Source organism: Symsagittifera roscoffensis, chromosome 8 (assembly GCF_963678635.1).
Source record: "Symsagittifera roscoffensis chromosome 8, txSymRosc1.1, whole genome shotgun sequence".
Classification (NCBI taxonomy): domain Eukaryota; kingdom Metazoa; phylum Xenacoelomorpha; order Acoela; family Convolutidae; genus Symsagittifera; species Symsagittifera roscoffensis.
Window position 1 is genome coordinate 32,737,728 of NC_087069.1, and position 21,653 is coordinate 32,759,380.

At 35.4% G+C, this 21,653-nt stretch overlaps 1 protein-coding gene across 1 annotated transcript in view; it reads left to right on the plus strand.

Moving 5' to 3' along the window:
• LOC134852979 (probable phospholipid-transporting ATPase IA) overlaps positions 1-14,342 on the plus strand; it is a gene marked incomplete in the record, with an annotated part of 42,388 nt that extends 28,046 nt beyond the window's left edge. The window contains 7 exon segments of the mRNA XM_063868873.1: positions 5,834-5,995; positions 6,596-6,793; positions 7,813-7,921; positions 8,216-8,498; positions 8,911-9,090; positions 13,022-13,193; positions 13,948-14,342. Coding sequence (XP_063724943.1) covers positions 5,834-5,995; positions 6,596-6,793; positions 7,813-7,921; positions 8,216-8,498; positions 8,911-9,090; positions 13,022-13,193; positions 13,948-13,959 — 1,116 coding nt within the window.
• Between the last annotated feature and the right edge of the window lie 7,311 nt (positions 14,343-21,653).

A 21,653-nucleotide genomic window follows, 5' to 3' on the forward strand; every position in this document is an offset into this window, starting at 1 on the left:
CGTTGTCGTATTTTCATTGGGAATTTTGCTGCTCGTACGGCGAAGAGTGTGATATTACTGTTTGACTTACAAACAATAAATGTCGTGGATCTAAATTTAAGATTACGTGAGACTAATTTTAGTTTCAAAGTGTGTTTGGCAATGTAAAATTTGTACCGAACAGGTGCTAGTATTTTCTACAATGTACATGTGCAGGTTGAAGTAGACGTGAACTGAAACCAAAACAACATAGACTGCATTCAAACGTAGTTACTTTTTGAAAAAGAACGTTCGTAGCAAACGAAAATTTTTGTTTCATTGCTTTTTTACGGCAATTAGTTACTTTTATGTGGTCCTTATTGAACAAAATTATCAAAAATTAAGTGTACGTTTTTTATGTAACTACAAATGCCTAATATTGGAAAGACTTTGGACAACGTTTACTTTGAGCTTCAGCAAAATGGTGACATGGAACAAGGGAAAATGATCTCAGCTACCATCTATGAAGGTATTAATGTTTGGTTTCGAGGACTTGTCAGTTGCTTCCGGGTCTATAAAACCCTGTGATTACCATCTGGATTAAGTTTCCCAGCGGCGTTAAATTGGAAGTCACAGCTGAATTTAGTAAAGATGTATTAATTGTGGTTTCTGCGATTCGCAGCGGATCTGTTTTAGGATAGTTTGTTTCTCGAATTTCAATATTCCAGACTGAGTTATTAAGAGTTGTCAATTATATAGGTCGTGTACATTTTTTCAGGGAATTAGACTTAAAATTATTACTCGCTTAAATTCGATTTCTCGCCGTTTTATTTTTGAGTTCATTCCTTTATTAAAAGGACGCCAAACTCCACTCTCGAACACCCAAAGTGTAAAGGCCACGAGAAAAGTGAAAAATGAAGGACTTTAGGTTCAAAAAATGGGATAACTTCAAGAGAAAAATGGCAATCATAAACATTTCTTGAAAATCAATTGTTCAAAAGTTTCTCAGCAGTTTTCTTTTCTTTTGGCTTTTACACTTCCAACAATCTAATCTGTTGGCTATTTGTTCATTGAACGAAGCTGAATTTTTGCTATTCGATGCCGTTTTTTGCGTGGTACCACAGTTGCGGCCAAAATTGGTTAAGCTGTGCTATACATGAAGCTAGAGGTCAAGAGAGATCTCATCCTCACACCCAATCACTGCCATGGCAGAGTATCTATTGCACGATCTGAAGCTATCGGGGTGAAACCTAAGCTGAGTTTAGGAAAGATGTCACTCTGCAAAATTCACGCCTTAAAGTTTTTGATGCTTATTGGAGAGAGTGTTTAGCAGGAAAGTTTACTGCAGGTTGTGAGACCGGGCGATTAGGCCTTGAGATCACTGTGAAGTCCCTAAAACCAAATCATAATACTTCTACTTATTAGTGTAATTAAAAGCATTTCTCAGTCCCTGTTACCTCTTTGCTGGAATTTAAAGTAAAATTTGTCCCAGTTGAAAGTTGTAAATAAGCATTTTAGAGATCAAAAACTTAAATTTGCGTTTCATTTTTGTCCTCGATTTTTTACATTCTAAATGGCCTTATGAATCGAATTTAGAAACAGAAATTGCAAAGAACTGGATATCAATTATTAACGATTCAACGGCTGTGTTGGTGTGATTTGAAATCAGTTCTGGACAATTAACATAAAAAATGAGTCGCTGCAAGTTAGAAAAAACCTCATTGTTGGATCTTCCCGAAAATGTTTTGGAAAATATTATCTTATATGTGGCACCGTCGCGTATTCAATTGATCAATGAATGGAATTTCGGCAAAGAAGTTCATGCATTGAGCCAGTGCTGTTTATACTTGAACAAAATCGTGAATCGATCTCGTCTTAAGTTTCAAGCCCTCATAAATGCTACTGCTCTTTCAAGTAGTGGAGCTCTGAGACGTCTACTGCGATATGCGGATAAACACAAGTGTAACTGGATACTTGAAAGCATTGGAATTCCAGGTGTGGTTGATATAGATGTCGCAGATTTCGATCATTTTATTTGTTTACTGAACGAGAACCCTCACTGGATTCGTGGTACCGACGTTATGATTCGTCTACTTACTATAAGCAGCAGTTTATTGTCTGAACAAACGAAGACACTGATTTGCACATGTTCGCAACTGACTGATCGGTTATTTCTTGATGTTCTTTGCCATCGAGCCGAAGATATTAGAAATTGCGAATTCCTCGTCTCCTATCCTTACTACTCTCTTCTCACAAAAATCTTTATCCATGGTGCAAGCACAAAAGACAACAAGCTGGGAGTTCTCAATTCATTCACTAATCTTGAGTGCATCAACTTGGCCGAAGATAGTATTGATTTGAGGGATATAAGAAATCCTTCCATAGTAACTGATATTTCAGCGCAGAGTATCAGCATTGGTGGATCCAGCGGAATGAGTTTGCCGAAGTTTATAAATGTCTATGACTTGAGGTTCGAGAGTGGTCAAAAGTCGGATTTTCTGGCTATATGCCAGTGTTTTCCAAATTTGAGAAACCTTGATATGTCGAAGTTAGTTTTGGAAGAGAAGAGAAATTTGAAAGATGCGCTTGCCATTTTGCCTCAAAAATGTTCATCTATGCACATTAAACTCGATATGTTGCCAATTTTGTCGCGATGTTGTCAATTGAAGTTTCTTTTGATTACAGATGATCATATTCATACGAGTTATAATGACGAAGCATTGGTATCTGCGTCCATTATTTGGAGTAGTTTCCAATTTTCATTGTTAGCGGTCACTATAGATTGCAACATCTTTGAGGGTTCAAAAGGTTTGGACTATTTAAAGATGGTTCTTTTTTTGCAGCCAACACTGTTGGTAGTATGTATTCTGGTTAAGCCTGGAGTTACAACGCCAAATGTCCTTCAGGATTGGTTAGGAAACAACTCTGAATTAATCGAAGCGCTTGGTGTTGAATTAATTAGAAGCATGGAGTGCCGGCAGTTCGATTCGTCAAGTGATCAGATCATTTATATGAAGCCGACAGTCAGTTTTAGGACAGTGCATTTAATTTCCTACCTGAAGAAGAACTGCCAGTGGCCTATTAGTTCCAGGCTTATTTTGAACGATACTGAGATGAAGTCGCTGAAAACGATTGGAACCGAAAAAACTGAGCTCGTCAAAAAAGCATGTAGCATTTTGTAGCAGTGTTGACCAAAACTGAGAAAATAAAACGTTGTCGTTGTCAAACAAATCATCGAGGTGGGCTATCAACAAACACGAAAGTCTTCGACAATCTTCAGCTGATAACAAAGCCAACTCGCATAAATTTAGCTCGAAATCGTTTATTCATGCCAAATAATATTTTTAGATTGTTATCTTTTTTTTTAGCTAAACGCATTTAATAAGCTGAACAAAAGCTAAAATAAATCATCAATAATTTAGCTGATTAGAGTGACATAGTTTTTGTTCAGCTTAAAATTTAAATGTATATATTATTCCCTTTCAAAAATTTCCCTTAAGGTGCTCTGCATGCCCACATCAAGTGACGCCAGCGAATGGGTTTAAATTTGTGCTTTTCTATACTCAAGAGTTTGTTATCGACTTCAAGTCGAACGAGCAGATAAATCGGTTTTAATAAAATGCAATTGTGCTTTACTAATAATACTGGTCATAATGATTGTTTTGTTGGTTTTGACTTTTCAAAGTAAAGGTTTTCTCCGAAACGTTTGTGTTCATTAGATCTTGAGTTTTGAAAACTTTCTAGAAAGTAAAGCTAACCTACCAGTTTCACTTGCGAGAGCATTTGATTTGGCATACGGGTCCAGACATTTTTCCAACTATTAATTTTTCTTACAAATCTGTTAGAAATTGACCCTGCTATATGGTGAAACATCACTCCAAGACCTTCTTATTTGGCCTAGTTCGAAAGTGCGTGCCTTGCGAGCCTAATGTCTGGGGTTCTAGTCCCGGTTGGCTTAATAGAGTTGATGAAAATTTTTTTAAGGTCAAAATTTGATTTTCGAATTTTGACTTTTGATTTTTCGCTTTAAGTTCAGTTCATTTCCTTACTAAAAGGAACCGCTAACTCTACTGTTGAAATTTTAAAGAGCGCAAAAACGCAAAATCTTTTTTCGAAAGTGGATTTTTTTAAGATTTCCCAGCGAAATAAAAAAAAATATTTATTAATCCAGTTTCCTCAAATTGAGTAAGTTCTATAAAAACAATCGATCATGAATTATTCTTGAAATTCAAAGAGCTTCAAGTCCATAAATTTTTTACTTTGAAATTCAGTCTTTTTGTTTCCTTGCTTTCATTGACTCTTTTGCAACTGTCTGTTGCTATGTTTTTCTACATCTTGAATTTGATTTTTCGGGAGTTGTCTGGCTATCGCTCATTTGCTTTGTTTTGGTCGACGTACTTTCCAAAGCATGGACTTTGCGTATAAGATCTGGAAGTTTCATTTTTTTAGAGTGCTATATCTAACATTAGTAAAGACGCAGATAAATAGCTTCAAGATTTCGTTTAACTTCCGTTATTATAATGGTTTCGGTGGCTGTTGTATTGGCTGTTGTACGTTGTTTAAAAATATAATTTTATGCGTTTTTGTGCTTTGGCGGGACGTAACAAAGTGGGTTGTTAAAATTTTGGTTGAAACGAATTTTTCTGGGACACTGTTTTCCGACTTTGTTGACATTGTCGGCTTATATTCCGCTATGTAAATTTTTTCTCAGTGAATTTGACGCTGGGTATTATGTACTTTGTTTCTCGGCCTGTTTGTCTTAAATTTAGTTGAGTTGAATATAATCGATTGCTAGTTCATAATCGATGTTGAGGATTTTAATACAAGTTGTTCTATTTCTTTTTTTTTAAATTTAACCTGAAGTATATGGATATACTGAGCTCGACATTTAAAAAAATATGCATCCGCGTTGCCAGTTTTAGCAATGTGGAATACTTATTTGCCATTTTTTCAATGCGTAACGTAGGTGGCGAGTTAGTCCGTCTCCAAATCTTTCCAAAATGAAAGGCTATTTGTTCTCATTATTGTGTTACTAGCTGAGAAATATGTCACTTTGTATACTTATCGTACGAAGAGGTTAAAAATCTGTTGGTGGGGCTGTGTACATACGTTTTTTTATTAGTTAGGCGCACCGTGGATTTAGGGGGTGGGGTCCCCTTTGTACTGTTTTGAGATATCCCTTTTTGGCTGAATGACCCAAAAAAATGTAAAGGCGCATTAGGCGCCAAATAAGTTTGAGTGAGGAGCGCGCGCCGAAAAACCGCGAGTTTTTAGTCAAAAGTACCTAAGAACGCCTTTTTTGGCCTGTTTTTTTTTTAATTTGCCAGCAGCGCAGAAAATTTGGTAAAAATTGGGTCCTTATCGTGATTTGCGTGAGCTCAAAAAATCAATTTGGTCGAACTAAAAAAAGATCCGTTTTGTCGGCTGAAGGTTCTCTTCAATTTTTCTCGTGTTCAAGAAGTTCAATTTTCCTTCTTATTGAGATCTGAAATTATGGTTTGAACGATGGAATATATTTTTGTATCGGAAGTGATGGGAAGCTTGGCTTCGACTGCGTGGTTTAAAATTGATAGTGATATAATACAATAGGTGGTAGATACAACAGATTCAACTGCTTGGAGAAAAATATCTGGCTCCAACTGGTATTCGAACCCGGGGCTTCAGTCCAATGCGTTAACCACTAAACCAACCGGTCTGTGTTTTGTGCAGTGATTTCAGGGTAATAAGTCGACTTGATTAACGTCCAGCGACTAATTGAAGCATTTGTGAATTGGAAGTTGTGGTGCTTAATTTAGCCAAAGACTTCTAGATGATAAATATTGTTGGTGTGTTGCAACTGCAAGTGTGATTTTGTTGTATTGGTTTGTGAATGTAGGGCGAAGAGGGTCTGCAAGCAGTTTTGGCCAGTGACTACTCCATAGCCCAATTCTGTTTCCTCAGTCGCCTCCTCTTCATCCATGGGGCTTTCTCATACCAGAGAGTGTCCAAGACCATCCTCTACTCATTTTACAAAAACATCACCCTCTACTTCATCAATGTGAGTCCACTACTTCGTAGTCTGCTATTTGACCCTTTTATTTTTGCCAATTTGTATCTGTACGAACTGGGTATGACCAAGATTTGTGCGCTTTTCGATAGATAATTTTGAAGCTGTGCGATTTAACGAATAATTGTCTTTAAATTTTGATTTAAAATTCGATTCTATTAATTCTTGAATCAATTGACCCTGTTTACCTACCTAACATTGAACCAAATGAATTGACCAGTTTTAAGGGTGTAATTTAAAATCAAACTTTCGCAGAAACAAATTGCATCATAAAAAGCAGGTGAATTTCCAAATATAACCAAAATTGAGAAAAACGAGCGTAAATTTCTGTTTTAGTTCATTTGATCAGGTTGTTTTAATTCAGCACTATAGTAGCTTGTTCAGCACAAAATGCAGTGAAGATGCTACCTTAATTTGATATGCAATGGAAGCAGAATTGTAAGATGCTAAAGCTTAATACCGAAGTGTTTTCAATATTCGAATAACATACGAAGTTTGGTCTACTTTTAATTTTTTCCTCAAGTCTTAGTCTGACAACATAATTTTTGCCTGTTGTCTAATTTTGTGTCTGTTTGTTTGTTTGTTGTGTAGTTCTGGTACCAGTTCACCTGTGGCTTCACTGGCCAGTCCGTGTTTGACAAAGTGACTCTGTCTCTGTACAACATATTGTTCACCTCCCTGCCTCTGATGAGTCTGGGACTGCTGGACAGACCAGTGACAGAGGAGCAGATGATGAAAAATGTATTCCTCTACAGGACTTCCCAGTACTCGCTCAAGTTCAACGCTAAGGTTATTAAATTAAACCATAGTTGTTTTTGTATTGAAAGATATATTGTTTTCAGGCAGGTGCATCCATGTAGTATGATTTATATATAATTGATCATCGCACTTTTTGTCAAAATAAATCCATGTTTCAGATTTTTTCGAATATTTTGACGTATTCAGACGTATTCTAAAGATTAGTTCTGTGTTTCTCATGCACATTAGATAATTCGTACTAAATTTAATGGCCCTATTTTATCGAAAAAAAGTCCGAATTTAAAGTAGAACTTTGTTTTAATGGAAATTAAAGGCAGTGAGGCAGGCAAGCATCTGTCTCAACGTTTTTAAACCTTTCATAATTTCAAATGCTGGTAATCAATCGTATGATACGCTCCATTTAACTAGTTTTTCAATCGTATTAGTTTTAAGAACATCAAGACTTGACTGACCTGCTTTATTTCATAACCTCACTTGAAGGCTCTTTTGAACTCCTGTCACTTACTATTTTAAATATAGTTTCTATATAGTCTACATTTTTGAGGTGCCATAAAATGACAATGAAGTGCTATGGCAAAATTGGCCAAAATCGATTTAAATATTTTTGAAAAATCATGCAATAGATTTTCACAATTTAATTGCCATCAATATAAAATCCTATGAATTAGGGAAATGAGTTTAAAAGAAGCGCTCTAAACTCGGTTTAAATTATAAGTTCCTTTTTCTTTCAGCTTTTTTTCAAGGACTGGGATGGCTTTTTATCAAATCGACTTCAAATTTTGTTTAGCCCTTATGATGTGTTTTCAGGTTGGAACATTGGTGGAGCAACGTTTTTCATATTCAAAAATTAACTTGAATACTTGATTTTAGATTCCTAATTGAGTGATCAACAGCAATTCCACTTAAAGAACTGAAAGCAAACACCTCCTATGTTGGACGTTTTGCTTATGCATAATCAAGTTTCCATTAACTGTGTTCAATTTTATTGGTACTTTTTGTTGTAATTTTCAGTCTCTGTTGATGAGCTTGAGTATGTCTGTGTGTTTCAGGTGTTCTGGATGTGGGCTCTCAATGCACTTGCGCACTCTCTTTTCATATTTCTCATCTGTTTGGCAGCCACGGGAGGTGACACAGTACTCCAAGATGCCCACGCAACAGGTGAATGCTAATTTTTGAATAAATGTTCGCACTTTTTGATAAAATACATCCATGTTTTAGATTTTTTCGAATATTTTGACGTATTCAGCAGGAGAGAGGCGCTAATTGAAGCTTTTTAAATTCATAACCCAAATTCTATTTTTACGGGCTCAGTTAATTACCGGCGGATGGGATAAGGCACCAACTCATCGCCCGAAAATTAGTGCAAATATGAAAATGGAACATAATATCTCGAATGTTCTTAAGAATTTAACGCTCTAATGATTTTCACACTCTTGTATGTGTTCGATTTAGGCATTCTCTCATTCGGAGAAGTGATCTACACAGCTGTGATACTAGTAGTAACATGCAAACTAGTCCTGGTGACCAACACCTTCTTCGCCCTCACAATAGCCCTGGTAGTCCTCTTTGGAATAGTGGCCTGGACTGGCTGGTTCGTGTTTTCCAGTTACCTCATGGCGTCCAGTCTGCAAGCCACCTACGGCTTCTTCCAAATGCTGGTGCCCTCTGCATATTTCTGGATGACAGTCATTTTAGCCACTGTAGTTGCCTTGTACAGAGATATTGCCTACAAATGGTTAGTGCCTATTCTCTCATTTGAAATTGTAACTATTTGCCGTGTAACTATTGTAACTTTTTTAAAATAGTTTCTGAAATGAATAGGTTTATTTTATTCAGATGTGTGGTTAAATGTTGACCTTTTGTTCCTGTAGCAGGGTGGGCAGTTCGTGGAGCTGACTTGTATGTCCTTGGTGTAATTGAAATGTAAAGAAAATGAAGTTATATATCTTTTCACACATTTTCATATATCTTCTAAATTAAGTCAAGTTTAAGATTTTTTCGGCTATTCATGCAAAAAAGGATCTCGCGGTTTTTTCGATGTTATTTTTTGCTTCTTTGAGTATTACTTTGAGACATGTGAATGCCAAAGAAGCGACATTCAACCGAACTTTTTTATCTCCCATTTGAGAATCTGTCTTGCATTTCAGCCTTAAAATCCACTTCTATCCCTCTCTCGAAGACTGTGTCAGAAGGGGCATATCTCCCAGGAACTGCAAACGGTTTGGGAAAAATGAACCTCCTCTGAAGTTCTCATCCATAGACGACAATAACCAACAACAGTCTGACAAGTTTGAAAAAACCCCTAACACTACATCAACAAACTCGCAGTGAGTAGTTGCCTCGCTTATTTACATTATCACGCTTTTTTTATTTCATTCGATTCAGAGGCAAAACATAGTGGATCTTATTTAGCTTATTTCATTTCGAGAAAAGAGGGTATCATTTGTAGCAGTCGTTGAAGATAGATTTTAGATACATCTGAACATCAAATCTTTGAAACGTTAGGAAGATTTTGAAGCCAATTAAGCCGTTTTGCATGAAAAATCCAAAGTTTAACAGATAGTCTTGGTCTGAGTTCAAGAGAAACTGCCTGAAGTTTTTTTTATACAGTTCAATGGTCATCTTATTGATAAAGTTTATCACGGTGGCGTTCAAGATAGAATCGCCAAAACATGACATGGAAATCTTTCCGTCTTTTCTTAATTTAACAAAATTGACTGAGTTTCGTTTCAACAACGGAATAATGAAGCCCAATCATTTTGCACTAGCTGACCAAGTCAAGTCAACCTAACAGGTAATTCGCATCAGACGTTGTTCGTTTATGTTGTTTATTGTTGCTACTACTCTGTTCAAAAATTGCATCGCTACGTTACTATAACATTTTTTTGCCATTACTATCTTCATAGTGCTTGTAGATATGTCCCATGAAATAAAAACACAAAACTGACGCATGATTAACTGCACAATTGTTTTGTTTTGGATCCCCATTGTATAATATGGTAACGCACGGGTAAACATGTTTTGAAAGCGATGTTTGTAATGTCGACGCGGTCATAAACTAACTATCAAATTCAAACCGCAATAGTATGTGATCGAACGAAATCATTTTTATCATGTTGTAGCTCAGAAAATGAAATAAGAATGGTCAAAAGGGCTCCTCAAACTTGTTCATTCATATGTAAAAAGTCAGATGTAAAAAATCACCGTCAACTTTTTCACTTTTGTCCTTTTTTCGTTACAACTACTGTAAATTTTCGGTTGAAATTTTGACATCTGATGGATTTAACTGTTTTTTAGAATATAGTCGGATAAAAAACCGTGAAATGAAGTTTTCAAGGCGTCGTTTGGTCATTTAAACAGATGGTGTCGGAAAAGTGTTCTTATTGCCAAAAGGCCCCGTAAACAGCAGAAGAAGTTTATATTTTGGGACTGACTATTATTCGTTAAAGCTTAGAATCTAAGTCAGGCCCTCATATAGCTTTTTCCTTACTTAAGAAGGAATACAGAAAACTAGTGAGGTACGATGAAATTTGATTCACATTTTGGATCTGTATGAAAGCTTAACAAATCTTTTAATTCTTTTCTATGAGAAAAGTAACATAGTTTTGATTCTACTCTTTCCAAAGAATGCATTTAAGTCCAAAAATACAAACTGCTTTGCTGTTAACGGGTAATTTTTGGCAAATGGAACCCCTTTCCGACACCCTTTGACTTAATGGCGAAATCACGCCTTGGAAACAATTTTTAATTGTTTTTCATTCGCCTATATTATTAAAAACCGTTCCATCCATCATATGTCCAAGTTTCAACCGTGAATCTTAAGTTGTTTTAGAGAAAAAAAACACAAGTCATTTCATTGCTTAGAAACTAGGAGTTGCAATTTCCCATGATTGTAAAATAATTGTTGAAACAGAGCGAGTTGTTCTGACCACTAAGAGTGTCAAAAAGCAGATTTCAGCATTTTGAGTTCGAATTTTAAAAAAAGTGACAGAGCTTAGGGTGGTTTTTTTATCATTCCAATTCGGACCTTTTCGATAATCTTTTTCGAACAGAATTTGTAAACTGGTAGATTGAGAAAGATTACGCGAGATGTTTTGAAATATTTAACGCGTTAGTGGCTCAGAAATCATTCCAAATTAATGGAGGCAATCTTGTTGGTCCTATTGTCAAGTTATAGTTGATTTGTCAAAATTTATCACTTTGTAATTAACGTAGCCTGTTGAACTACATTCGGTACAAACGTTAAAAAAGATTATAGATGGCTTTCGGTACATTTTTTTGTCTAGCGGCCATTGTTGCTTTGCGTTGTATCGCAAGTGGCGCGAAGCTCCTCTTTGCTTCTGTGACAAAATTTGTAACCAAAAGTTAACAGGCAGTGGGAACTTCGAGAGCTTCGCCTTGCTACAAGCAATTTCGACTTCTTAACTAGCCAATTGGAACAAAATTTTTTTAAATCTGACCTTAAAAGCATTGAGCTCAAGCTTAAAAAGATATTTTTACTGTGAATGAGTGTCATCAAAGGTAGTGAAGAAGCCTAATTAGGCCATTCAGGGTTTTTTGTTAAGAGTCATGAGTGTAGTGAATACTTTTATAAAGGTCTTGTGATTTTTTCTGGAAAAGTTTTGAAATTTTTTCACTCTTAAATTTGATTTTTTGAGGTTTGATTTTGATTTCTTTTTAAGTTCAATTCATTTGTCTCGTTAAAAGCAAAAAAAAATTCGAAAAGACGTTTAGAAAAAAAACTTCTAGATTCGAAAGTGGAATTAAATTACCTATTGATCCAGTTTTCTCAAATTGGGTTAATTTTGTCTAGAAGAGTCAATAGTAAATTGTTCTTGGAATTCAAAGAGCTGTAAGGCCGTAATTTTTTTTCTTTGAATCTCGTAATTTATTGTTTTTTCAAAAACAAGTCAGTTTTTTTTCTATTTCTCTGCGTTCATGACTCACTTCCAACTGACTGTTGGCTATGTTGTTTTTTTTTCAAGTCTTATTTCACGCTCGAATTGAGTTTTATCGAGGTTTTGACTTTAATTTATCTCAGTTTAAATCAGGTGTCAACATATTTAAGTTCAAACCAAATTAATTTGCTAAAAAGAACGTAAATTCAGCTCTCAGATTACAAAATTGCCAAAAATTGTGAATTAATGTTATTTTCTCAAATGCTATTTTGTTTTACGTTTTCCCAGAGGAACGATAAAACAAAATATATATTTATCCAGTGTTATTAAGGTAGTAAGCTGCATCAAAAACATATCAATCATAAAAGATTCATAAAATTAAAAGGTGCATATTTTTTTAAATTACGAAACTCATTAAAATCAATCATGTCGGTCTTTTTTATTTAGTTGAACTTTTGCGACTTTGTGTTGACTGTGTTCATTTTGGTAAGTTATTGGGGTTTGAAAATTAGCATTTCGGGAACACGCGTTATTTTTCACGCCTAAACGTGAAAGCGGCATTTTAATCAGACTCGAAACTGTTCCAAATTAAACGGAGGCAAATTTTTTGGTCTTATTAATATATTAATAGATAGTAAATGCATCACTTTATAGCGTGTGAGGGAATTTAAGAAAGCTACTAAAAAATGTGTTAGACATAAAAGGACTGTCGGAGTTTACATAATATTACCCAAACGAGCGTAGTGTAATATTGGGTAATATTATGTAAAAAAAATATTATGTGTTTTTTACATAATATTACCCAAACGAGCGTAGTATTCTTTTTTAAAGTTTATTTCTTCCAAACCGAGTCGCAAATTAAAGAGCTCATTTATGTGGTGGCGTTTTGCTGCAATATCATTATATCTAGTTTGCTTTTGCTGTATAACCTCATATCTTTGTATCCGGTTTTTTGGTTGTTAGTTTTAGCCATGGCCCATAGGCTAGGACGTTTGAATCTTCATCTCGCGGTCGGTAGTTCGATTCTGGCACATAGCAGAAGTTTGATTATTTTTACTTCCATTTTTTTTCAACAAACAAGCGAAAAAACGGCCAACAAATGCACTAAGGGTCAAGTGCCTTAGTGCATTTTGGCCGTTTTCTCGCTTGTTTGCGAAGTGCAGCTTCGCCTCCGTGTAAGAAAAAGGATTCGAGGGAAACCCCAAAAAGTGCTTATTACGTTTTTCTAAGTTATTAGTTAAGATAATGGGGTCGCCTAATTAGGAGCTGTTTCATTTTTTACTTATCTAATGAAATCCAAACGTGGGCTGTTGTCTTCTTTTGCTTGTTTATCGATTCGAGGAATGATTGATATTTGAAGGTGCAGGCGGCGCAGATTGGGTAGCATCGAACGGGGGGATGCAACGTCCCCCTACCCCGCCACAAGAGGAGCAAAGGAGGGGGATCAACTAGGCCATGGTGGCTTGATGCCAAGTCGCAGCAACAGTTTCATAAGCAATAGTTGCACTAGCTCGACGTCAGCTCTTATGAATGTAATAGATGCCTAGTAGACAAATTGAATCTGTAGAAGTAACAGCTTCCTATCTTACAATTGCATGACCATGACTGAAGTAGAGGTAAAGGGTGATCTATGTAGTGTGTGTTTGTTGGCTGTCTGCTTCACCGTTGATTGTTTTCTTAATTGACATCTATTTTTTCCTGATTTTGAATGAGAAAATTCTAAACTTGAATCAAGTTACTAGTAGTGATTTGAGTCTAAGCATTGATGTATGTTTAAATCTACTCTTAATATTGCTAACTCGGTTGATTCTGATGTGATAAAATCTACTCTTAATCTGTTTGACAATCTGTGTTGTTTCTTTTTTCTCTGACTGAATCAATTTGTAAAACGGTGGTATATAAACCAACCCAAGTAAAAGCCAGCTACCAGATAAACTAGCCAAAAATGCGCAACTTACGTTATAGTTATGTCACAGTTATGTAACATTTATATAAGTCAATTAGTTTCATTCAATTACGTAACTTTTAGCTGGTTTTTACTTTGGCAGGTTTATTCCCACTCAGGTAAAAAGTATGAAAATATGAAATCAGGAATTGGTAATATGATTTAAAAACTAGCTGTGCTGAGGAGACTTGATTCTCTATGAATGTGTTGACTAGTACTTGGTAAAATACATGACTGAAAAAAAAAGAAACTAATTTTTGTTTGATAGCACTATTTTTAATTCTGAATCTTAAAAGTGTGTTTTAAAACAATCGATCAAACAATATATTGTTTTCTTTTAGTCTGGACCCTGATGTGGAAATGGCATTCACCAAGAGATTCCACTCTCCTAGCAACCGTCAGCTTCCCCCATTGCCAAGGCGACCGATGCCCCCGAACCCAATTTGAAAAAAAAAGCTACACAGCATAACGCAGATAATTATTTCACCCGAATCATCTCCCAGACGGGACTCTGCTTATTTGCCTCATTAGCCGGTTTAAATTAGATCAATTATTTATTTTCAGCTTGCTTAGTGTTGAATTTATTTCATTTTCTCAATCTCAGACTCTATTCTAAATAGTACTCGACTTACTTACATATCTCTGATTGCTAACTGTACGAAATAATGAGATTATTGTTTGAAACATAGTTAATTTATTTGAACCACAGAATTCAATTGCAAAATGTTTTGCTTTGTTTTTCCTAGAAACAGTCAGATTTACCTCGCGTCCAAATTTTTTTGTGCCTTAGCTGTAATTTATATGGTAATTTGTTCCAAACAAGCCTTTTTAAAAACGGCGTATGTTTTTTGGATAAACCTTTTAAATATATTAATATTTTTGACATTGGACAATAAATAGAATTACACGATTTCCGTCTAGTTTTTTCTGTACCTTTTAACATTGCCGCGCTGCTAGAAATGACCCATTATGGCTTATCATTTTGAAATGTTCAAAATATGTTCAATCTGGTGTTCAATTTGTTGGTATTCTTTAATCTCGAAGTAAGGTTAGCTACCTGGCTACATTGAGTCACTTTTGATTCATCTCTCATTTTGAACTCCTTTTAAGTTAGGTTTTACATTTCTTTCCAGCTCACTTTCAAATCGTTCACCAAATAGAAGGCAATCATGCTCTCTTCGGTAACAGTAATTGAAATTGCGCCGTTCCAACTGTTGATCCAGTTTTCTCAAATTGGGTTAGTTTTAACAAAAAAGTGTCCATCGTAAATTGTTCAACAAATTCAAAAAGTGTCTAGGCCATCTATTTTTTTTTCTTCGAAATTCAGAAGTTGAAGGTTTTTTTCCTTGCGCTCATTACTCTTTTCCAACTGTCAGTTGGCTATGTTTTTAAAGCTCAATTGGTCATGATTTGAATTCTCAAAAAAATCAAAAACTCTATGCCAAGAAAAACTGGTCTGAATAATTTAGATGCTGGCCTCCCAACTCTAATTCTTTTTTGTTACATTTTTAAAGAGTTATAGGTCGAGATGATTTTTTATGTACAGGCTCAAGTTAATTGTTTCGCGGTCTGACTTCTGATCTCTTCAGTTCAGTTCATTTTCTTTGTTGAAAGGAAGGCCAACTCCACCTTTGGGTCTGTTTTAACTGTTGTCAGTCTTTGCTATTCTGATAGCAGCCAACTGTCCTTGTTAAAAATTTTTTTAGTTTAGGTTTCGTTTTTGTTTCATAATTTGTGCTAAGCTTCGCATTTCTTCTTGGTTTGATTTTTGTTTGAGCGATCAGTGTTTGGAGAACAACGTGTCACGTTAGAGTTGGGGCCAAAAAGTGTTCCTTTACGACACCATTGTTTCTGACGAGTAGTTCTTAACGAATAAGGATTGTTCCACATTCTTGAGCAAATTTCATCCATTTGAAACTTTTATCAATTGTTATAAGCATGCATCATGTACCCATTGACCAATCCCACTCGAGTTACGGGGAAGGGATTTGATCATAAAAGCCTATATTTTTGACGTTTTAATGTGTATTTGTTTTTATTGGCTTCAAATGTATTTGTTGGAAGGAACGCAAATTACGTTCTGCAATAAAAAGAGCTAAATACGCGAGAAAAAAAAACGTTTTTTTAATTTCCCAGCAGAATTAAAAAATACCTATTTCTATTAGCCAAGTGTTCAAGTAGGTTAATGCTATCAAAAATTGTCAATCATAAAAGATTAGTGAAGTTCAAAAGAGCCTAAGGTAATTTGGCTCTTTTTCAGTTCCCCTTCCCCTCGTAAATTTACAACAAAGCCGTTCCAAAATTGTTCGAATTGCAATTTGCTTGTAAGAAAAGTTGTAAAAATGTTGTTGACTCGTTTTGATGTAGTTTTTAATATGAAAAGTCATTTTAAAATAGATCTTTATATATTGAATTTTAGAAAAAAATCAGAAGGGAGAACTGGAAAAGAACCGGTGATATATTTTTTCCTTCGAAAAATTGAAATTTTTTGTCTATTTCCAGATCTTGACATTTTTCTTGCTCCATTTAGCTATAAATTATTTTTTCTTCGTAACAAGATAGAGATAATTTTTATGAACGTGCACGATAAAATTAGAAAGGTATTTTTCTGAACACATATTTTGATTTCATTTATTTTTTTTGGACCCTAGAGTATTGGTTTTTATATCCATGAGCAGGGGTGGATCTAGGATTTTCTCGAGGGTGGTTGGATTTTCAAAAGAAATTCAAAAATTATGTCGACTTTTTCTTTTAGGTCGGCCAAATTGATTTTCCGAGCTCTCCCAAATCACTAAGAAAGCCACTGTAAGTTTTGAACAGAAAAATCGCGTTTTTTGGCGCCCCCCCTCAAAATAAAAGTATATTGACACCAAAGGCGCCTTCAGACTATAATTTTAGGTAACCTCAACAAAAAAAAGATATCTCAAAATAGTACAAAGGGGGGACGAGAACCTCTGGGTCGGCAGGGGGTCGAATCCCTAAGGGGGCGGGCGGGTGTCCCTCCCCTAAATCCAATACTGTCCAAAAGAATTAACCATTGCCCCAATCGTTTTCAGATAATAAAAAGTTCTGTGTTGAAATTTCAATAGGCTCTCAAGTAGCATGGCAACTGCTATTAACACACTTACCTTGCAATAGCGCTGTTTTGACCTTTCTTTCACTAGTTCTTGTTCAATTTTGTGCTCAGAGTGACAATGAGCGAACCGCTTTCTTTCAAAATTTCGATTTATTTTGAGAGCTCTCTTCTGATCACAAAAGCTACTTAATGATAGGCGTTTTTTCAAAAGAATGTTTTGATTAAGATTAGGTTTGTTGCATGCTTTTTTGTACTATCTCACCAGTATAAACCAAAACTAAAGCTGTTGTTAAGAGTCAATAAACGTAGTTCAAACTACTATTTCATAGATGGTGATGATTTTTTTCAGGAAAAATCTTATAGATTGTTGTTTAGAGTCAATAAACATAGTTGAAACTCTTATATAGATCGTAATGATTTTTTCAGAGAAATTCGATTTTTCGCGGTTTGACTGTTGATTTTTTTGTAAATTCACTTCATTTTCATTGTTAAAAGAATGACAAACTCCACTATCGAACTGCAAATTGTAAAAGTCACGATAAACGTGAACAAATTGCAGTTTCGAAACTGGAATTTAATTGAGATTTTCCAACAAAATAACAAATTTACATATTGATCTAGTTTTCTTAAATTGGGTTAATTTTATCAAAAAAGTCAATAACTTTAAGGACATCTGTTTTTTCCTTGAAAATCAAAAGTTGGGGTTTTTCGAAAAATAAGTCTGCTTCTACTTAATTACACTTCCGATCAGCTTAGTGTGTTATTACGAACCTTTTCCCTAACCTAATTCGCAAATAAAAGTGTTCACCTATGTGGATTTTTCACTGTAGCATTGAAAATTGCATAGCAGCTGTTCTTTTGCTTATTTGTGGCTATTGTTTGTTGCCCATTAAGCGTCCGTGGCTAAATGGTTAGTGTGTGACACTCTTACTCTCTAGGTCGCAGGTGCGAATCTCAGACGTAGTTGATTTTTTTTTAAAATAGTTTGAGGCATATTTTTTATTTCTACTATTGCAATTAATAGAGCTGCTTTTTGTCGTGTTCTCGCAAGTGTTTGCGAAGCGAAGCTTTGTACCTGTGTAATAATTCTTCTATTGTTTTTTATCTTTCAATATAACTAATTAGCAAAAAGTCACAAAAAGAGACCTAGTAGTTTTTCACCATCGGAAACATACAGATCTCTTAGCATATGTATGTAATCATCAACATTAGACTCTTTAATTTCTAGAAGGTTTTTCAAAATGCTACCATCTATCATTAAAAAGTAGTTTTTTGAGGGTGGTTTTTGTATGCCGACTTTATGCTTTTGTGCTTATATTGCATACCAAAAGTGTGTTCATTGTCTCGTTTCCAACTCTGTCTGTTGGGGTTCCCAAGCTTATCACCCCCTTTTTCTTAACCCCCTCTCATATAACCCCAAAATCAGATAACCCCAATACAATTTAACCCCTTTTTAAAACCAATTGTTAGAATCAAAGTGAAAGTTACTTGAAAAGGATTCGGAACCATATCGTCGGTAAACATCAAAGCTTTAATTGCGAAAAATGTTGCGAACCAAAATGAGTTAACATGCACGCTGCTAAATGCGTTTTAGATTTGAACAGAAATGACCTTGCCGATAGTCTAGACTTTGATATGAACTTGAAAACGAATCCGACCGACATGATTCAAATTGGTGCATATACAAAACATTTGAATTTCTTGACCTTGATCTTTTGGCGCCGATAGAATAGATCTACGCTTTGAAAACTCAAACATGGGCTTAATTAAAGATCAAAGAGCCAAAATTGGAAGAATAATTCGGATGACAACCAAAGGCCTCATGGTGTAGTGGTTAAAGCGTTAGTCTCAAAATCTAGAGATCAAAGGAGCGAATCCCTGGCGGCACAAAAAAATTTCCAATTTTCCCAAAAAAAGTTTAATTTCGGGTAAATATGATAACGGGTATATCAAGGGTACAATAAATGGGTTAACCTTAGAGGGTTGGGCGGAGGGAAAAGAAAAGTCAACACCTTGTATGTATTCATTATTTTGCCGGTTTCAAATCGACTCTAGCTCAATTTTGAAAAATCAAGGAAAATAATTAAACTTGGAAAAAATTTTATTGCTTGGCAATATAGATTAAATAGCAAATATTTAACTCAAGTTCGCCATAGCGCGAAAGAAATGCATATCAGTTTTTTCTTCGTAAAAATGCATAATATTCTGCACTTTTTCGTTGAGCACCCGGTATTTTTTCTTTTTTGTAAATTGGTGACCACTCGAGGCGTTATAGAAATTAAGTTTTTGGACGGAAGCGTCTTTTTGCAAATTTGCAATCACTTTCCATATACTGGGATGCGATCCACTGAAGTATGACTGTATGCCATAATGCCAGCCCTCTACAGCATTTGTTGTTCTGGCCAAACCCGATGATGCCGCATCCCTTTGATTCAATAAAGTTTTCTCCATCCGTAATTGCTGTTGCGCGGCATTTATGGGTTTGGTACTTTGAGCAGTTCCAATTTGTTGTTGTCTTGTTTTTTCGTTTAAGGTAATACTCGTGGCCTGATACCACTAGCATTTGTTTGTATTTCGAAGATAAAGTAAAATGGAATGACGCTTCAAACATTATATCTGATCTGATAGAGTGGTATAACAATGGTTAAAGAAATAGGCAGTATGATTTTTTATAAAACTCACAAACGTCTTTTGTTGCCTTCAATTAGCACCATGTAGGTTATCTCTGTTTTAAACGCGTGAGTGAGGGATTATTTCTCTAACTAATCGAAATGCAATTATTTTTGTGATGCTAGAGGCATCAAGTGAATTAAGACTAGTTTTTCAGGCCTCAATTAGTAAGCTTAATTGGACTACTCCTGTACTTAAAAAAAGGACTTAATTTGAAACAAATTATCGTCATTAAAAGGGGGTTAAATTGTTGTGCGTTTATCATGTTACGGGGTTATGATATAGGGGGTTTAAACAGAGGGGTTTAAATATCGTAGGGTTAAAGAGTGGGATACCGTCTGTTGGCTATGCTTGTGATCATCAGCTCAAATTGAAACTGAAGTAAAATAGAGTACGGACGGGGGCCCGAAAAGAAAAGAAGTTTTCTCCTAGTTTGCAAATTATACGTACGTTTGCTCATTGATAACAAAAACTCATTTGCTTATGAAGGGGACCAACCAGGGCCACTCAGACATTCGTAAGATGCAAATATTCGTATTCTTCTGTTGCCAAAAACCTTGCAGCGAGCGAAGCAAGATTTTCCTAGGTGACAATCTTGTCAATGATTTGTTACAATTTGTTGCCTGTTACGAGTTATTGCCTGTTACGAATTGTTGCATTCGTAACCGGCAGCAATATATCTTCCACTCAACCCTCACTTTCTTGAGAGCTTAGTCAGATCCGTGTTTTTTGGCTTCACGTTGGTCCTTCGCCTTGAAGAACTTAATCTAAAAAATTTCAAAATTATTAACAGCTATTTTCTAAAGTTATCTATGGGAATAGATAATAGTTTGAGTTTGATTTGATATGTCACATTTAGCTCTGTTAGGTCCATTTCCCGACATCGTCCCAATATGTCATGTTGCTTTGTTTGACGAATGAATTTTCAGCAGACCATTGTTCCAAGTCGACCGTGTCTGATTCTCTGAAACTCATAACTCTGTAAACTGAATTGTAGTCTCTGCCGCAGTAGAGGCACCAGTGGTTTGTGAATGATAGTCTTGACTTTTGATTCCGAATATTGCACAGTTGACAGTAAGATTCAACTTGATCAGCAGTCTCAAATTTGCAAGAAGATATCAAAGCTAGCCATTCAAGAGAATAAGATGCATGGTCCCTTGGAACGGCATGGATTTTAAGAGACGATAGTAAATTAAGCCACTCGAGGTAAGTAGAGTTTTGGCATGTTGGAAAGTCTTTAATTATAGTTTGGGACATTCCCGATAGTGCAGTTGCAATTGTTGTAACAAATTTGATAGTATTATTTTTATCGTGATACTTAGTTGTAAAAGTTGCAGCGTAAGAGACGCACGCCTAATTACCACTCATTGTGAATGGTATTGTTTGCTTTTGCTGCTGTATTTTTGCCGATTGGCTCTAGAGCAGAATTATACGCAATCTAAATAACATCTAGCAGAACGTTGATTAGGAAGCAAGTTTGTATTTTTTGAATTTATCAAGAAACTATTCTACATTTTTCTGCCAATTTGTTCGCTTAACTTGTAGTTTTCTTCGTCTTTCATTATAAAAAGGTCGAAACAACGGATTTTTTCGAAAGTGTTAGCGCGAAAAGAGAAGGCGTTCTTCAGTTCTTGTGTGGTGTTTATGACAAACCTTGTTTTTAAAATAAATTCGGACTTGTATTCAATCAGTTTTTGATTTCCGAAGCTCTCGAAATGTGAGCTTCCACGCTTTTTTATTAATCAAACCTAAGTGAATAAAACTTTTTTTTTTAACTTTAAGATCATTTATCCACGGGGGAAAGGACCAACACAAGAGCTGTACAGCTCATCACGGCGAACCGCTGTTGTGCCCCTGTTTAAGAACTACATGCAATTATTATTATTATTTTTTTTTGAATGAGTGTCTTAACTTGACTGTTTATTTATATTGCGACTACATTTGGTGTTTCAATTGCTCAAAAACACTGATTCGATCTTTTTATTGCATCATCGAAATTTTTGTTGCCTAATCTCTCTAGCTTATCTAAATTTAAACTGATTGGCAGAAATCGGTTCGTAGACCAGTCTGGTTAGAGGCCAGTTCTCCAGTTGATCAGTCGACCAGTTGAAAAATCTATTTTAATGAAATCTATTTATATCTTTTTTGTTAGTATCGTATCTGTTATTACAAAGTATTATATAATCGTCAATGCGTTGCTCAAATTATAGAATTAAATGAGCTGGTTGGTCAGGTTTGAAAAATCAAAATCGGCCTTACGTTCGTAGCTCTTACAAACGATTATGTAAGAGCTACGAAAGT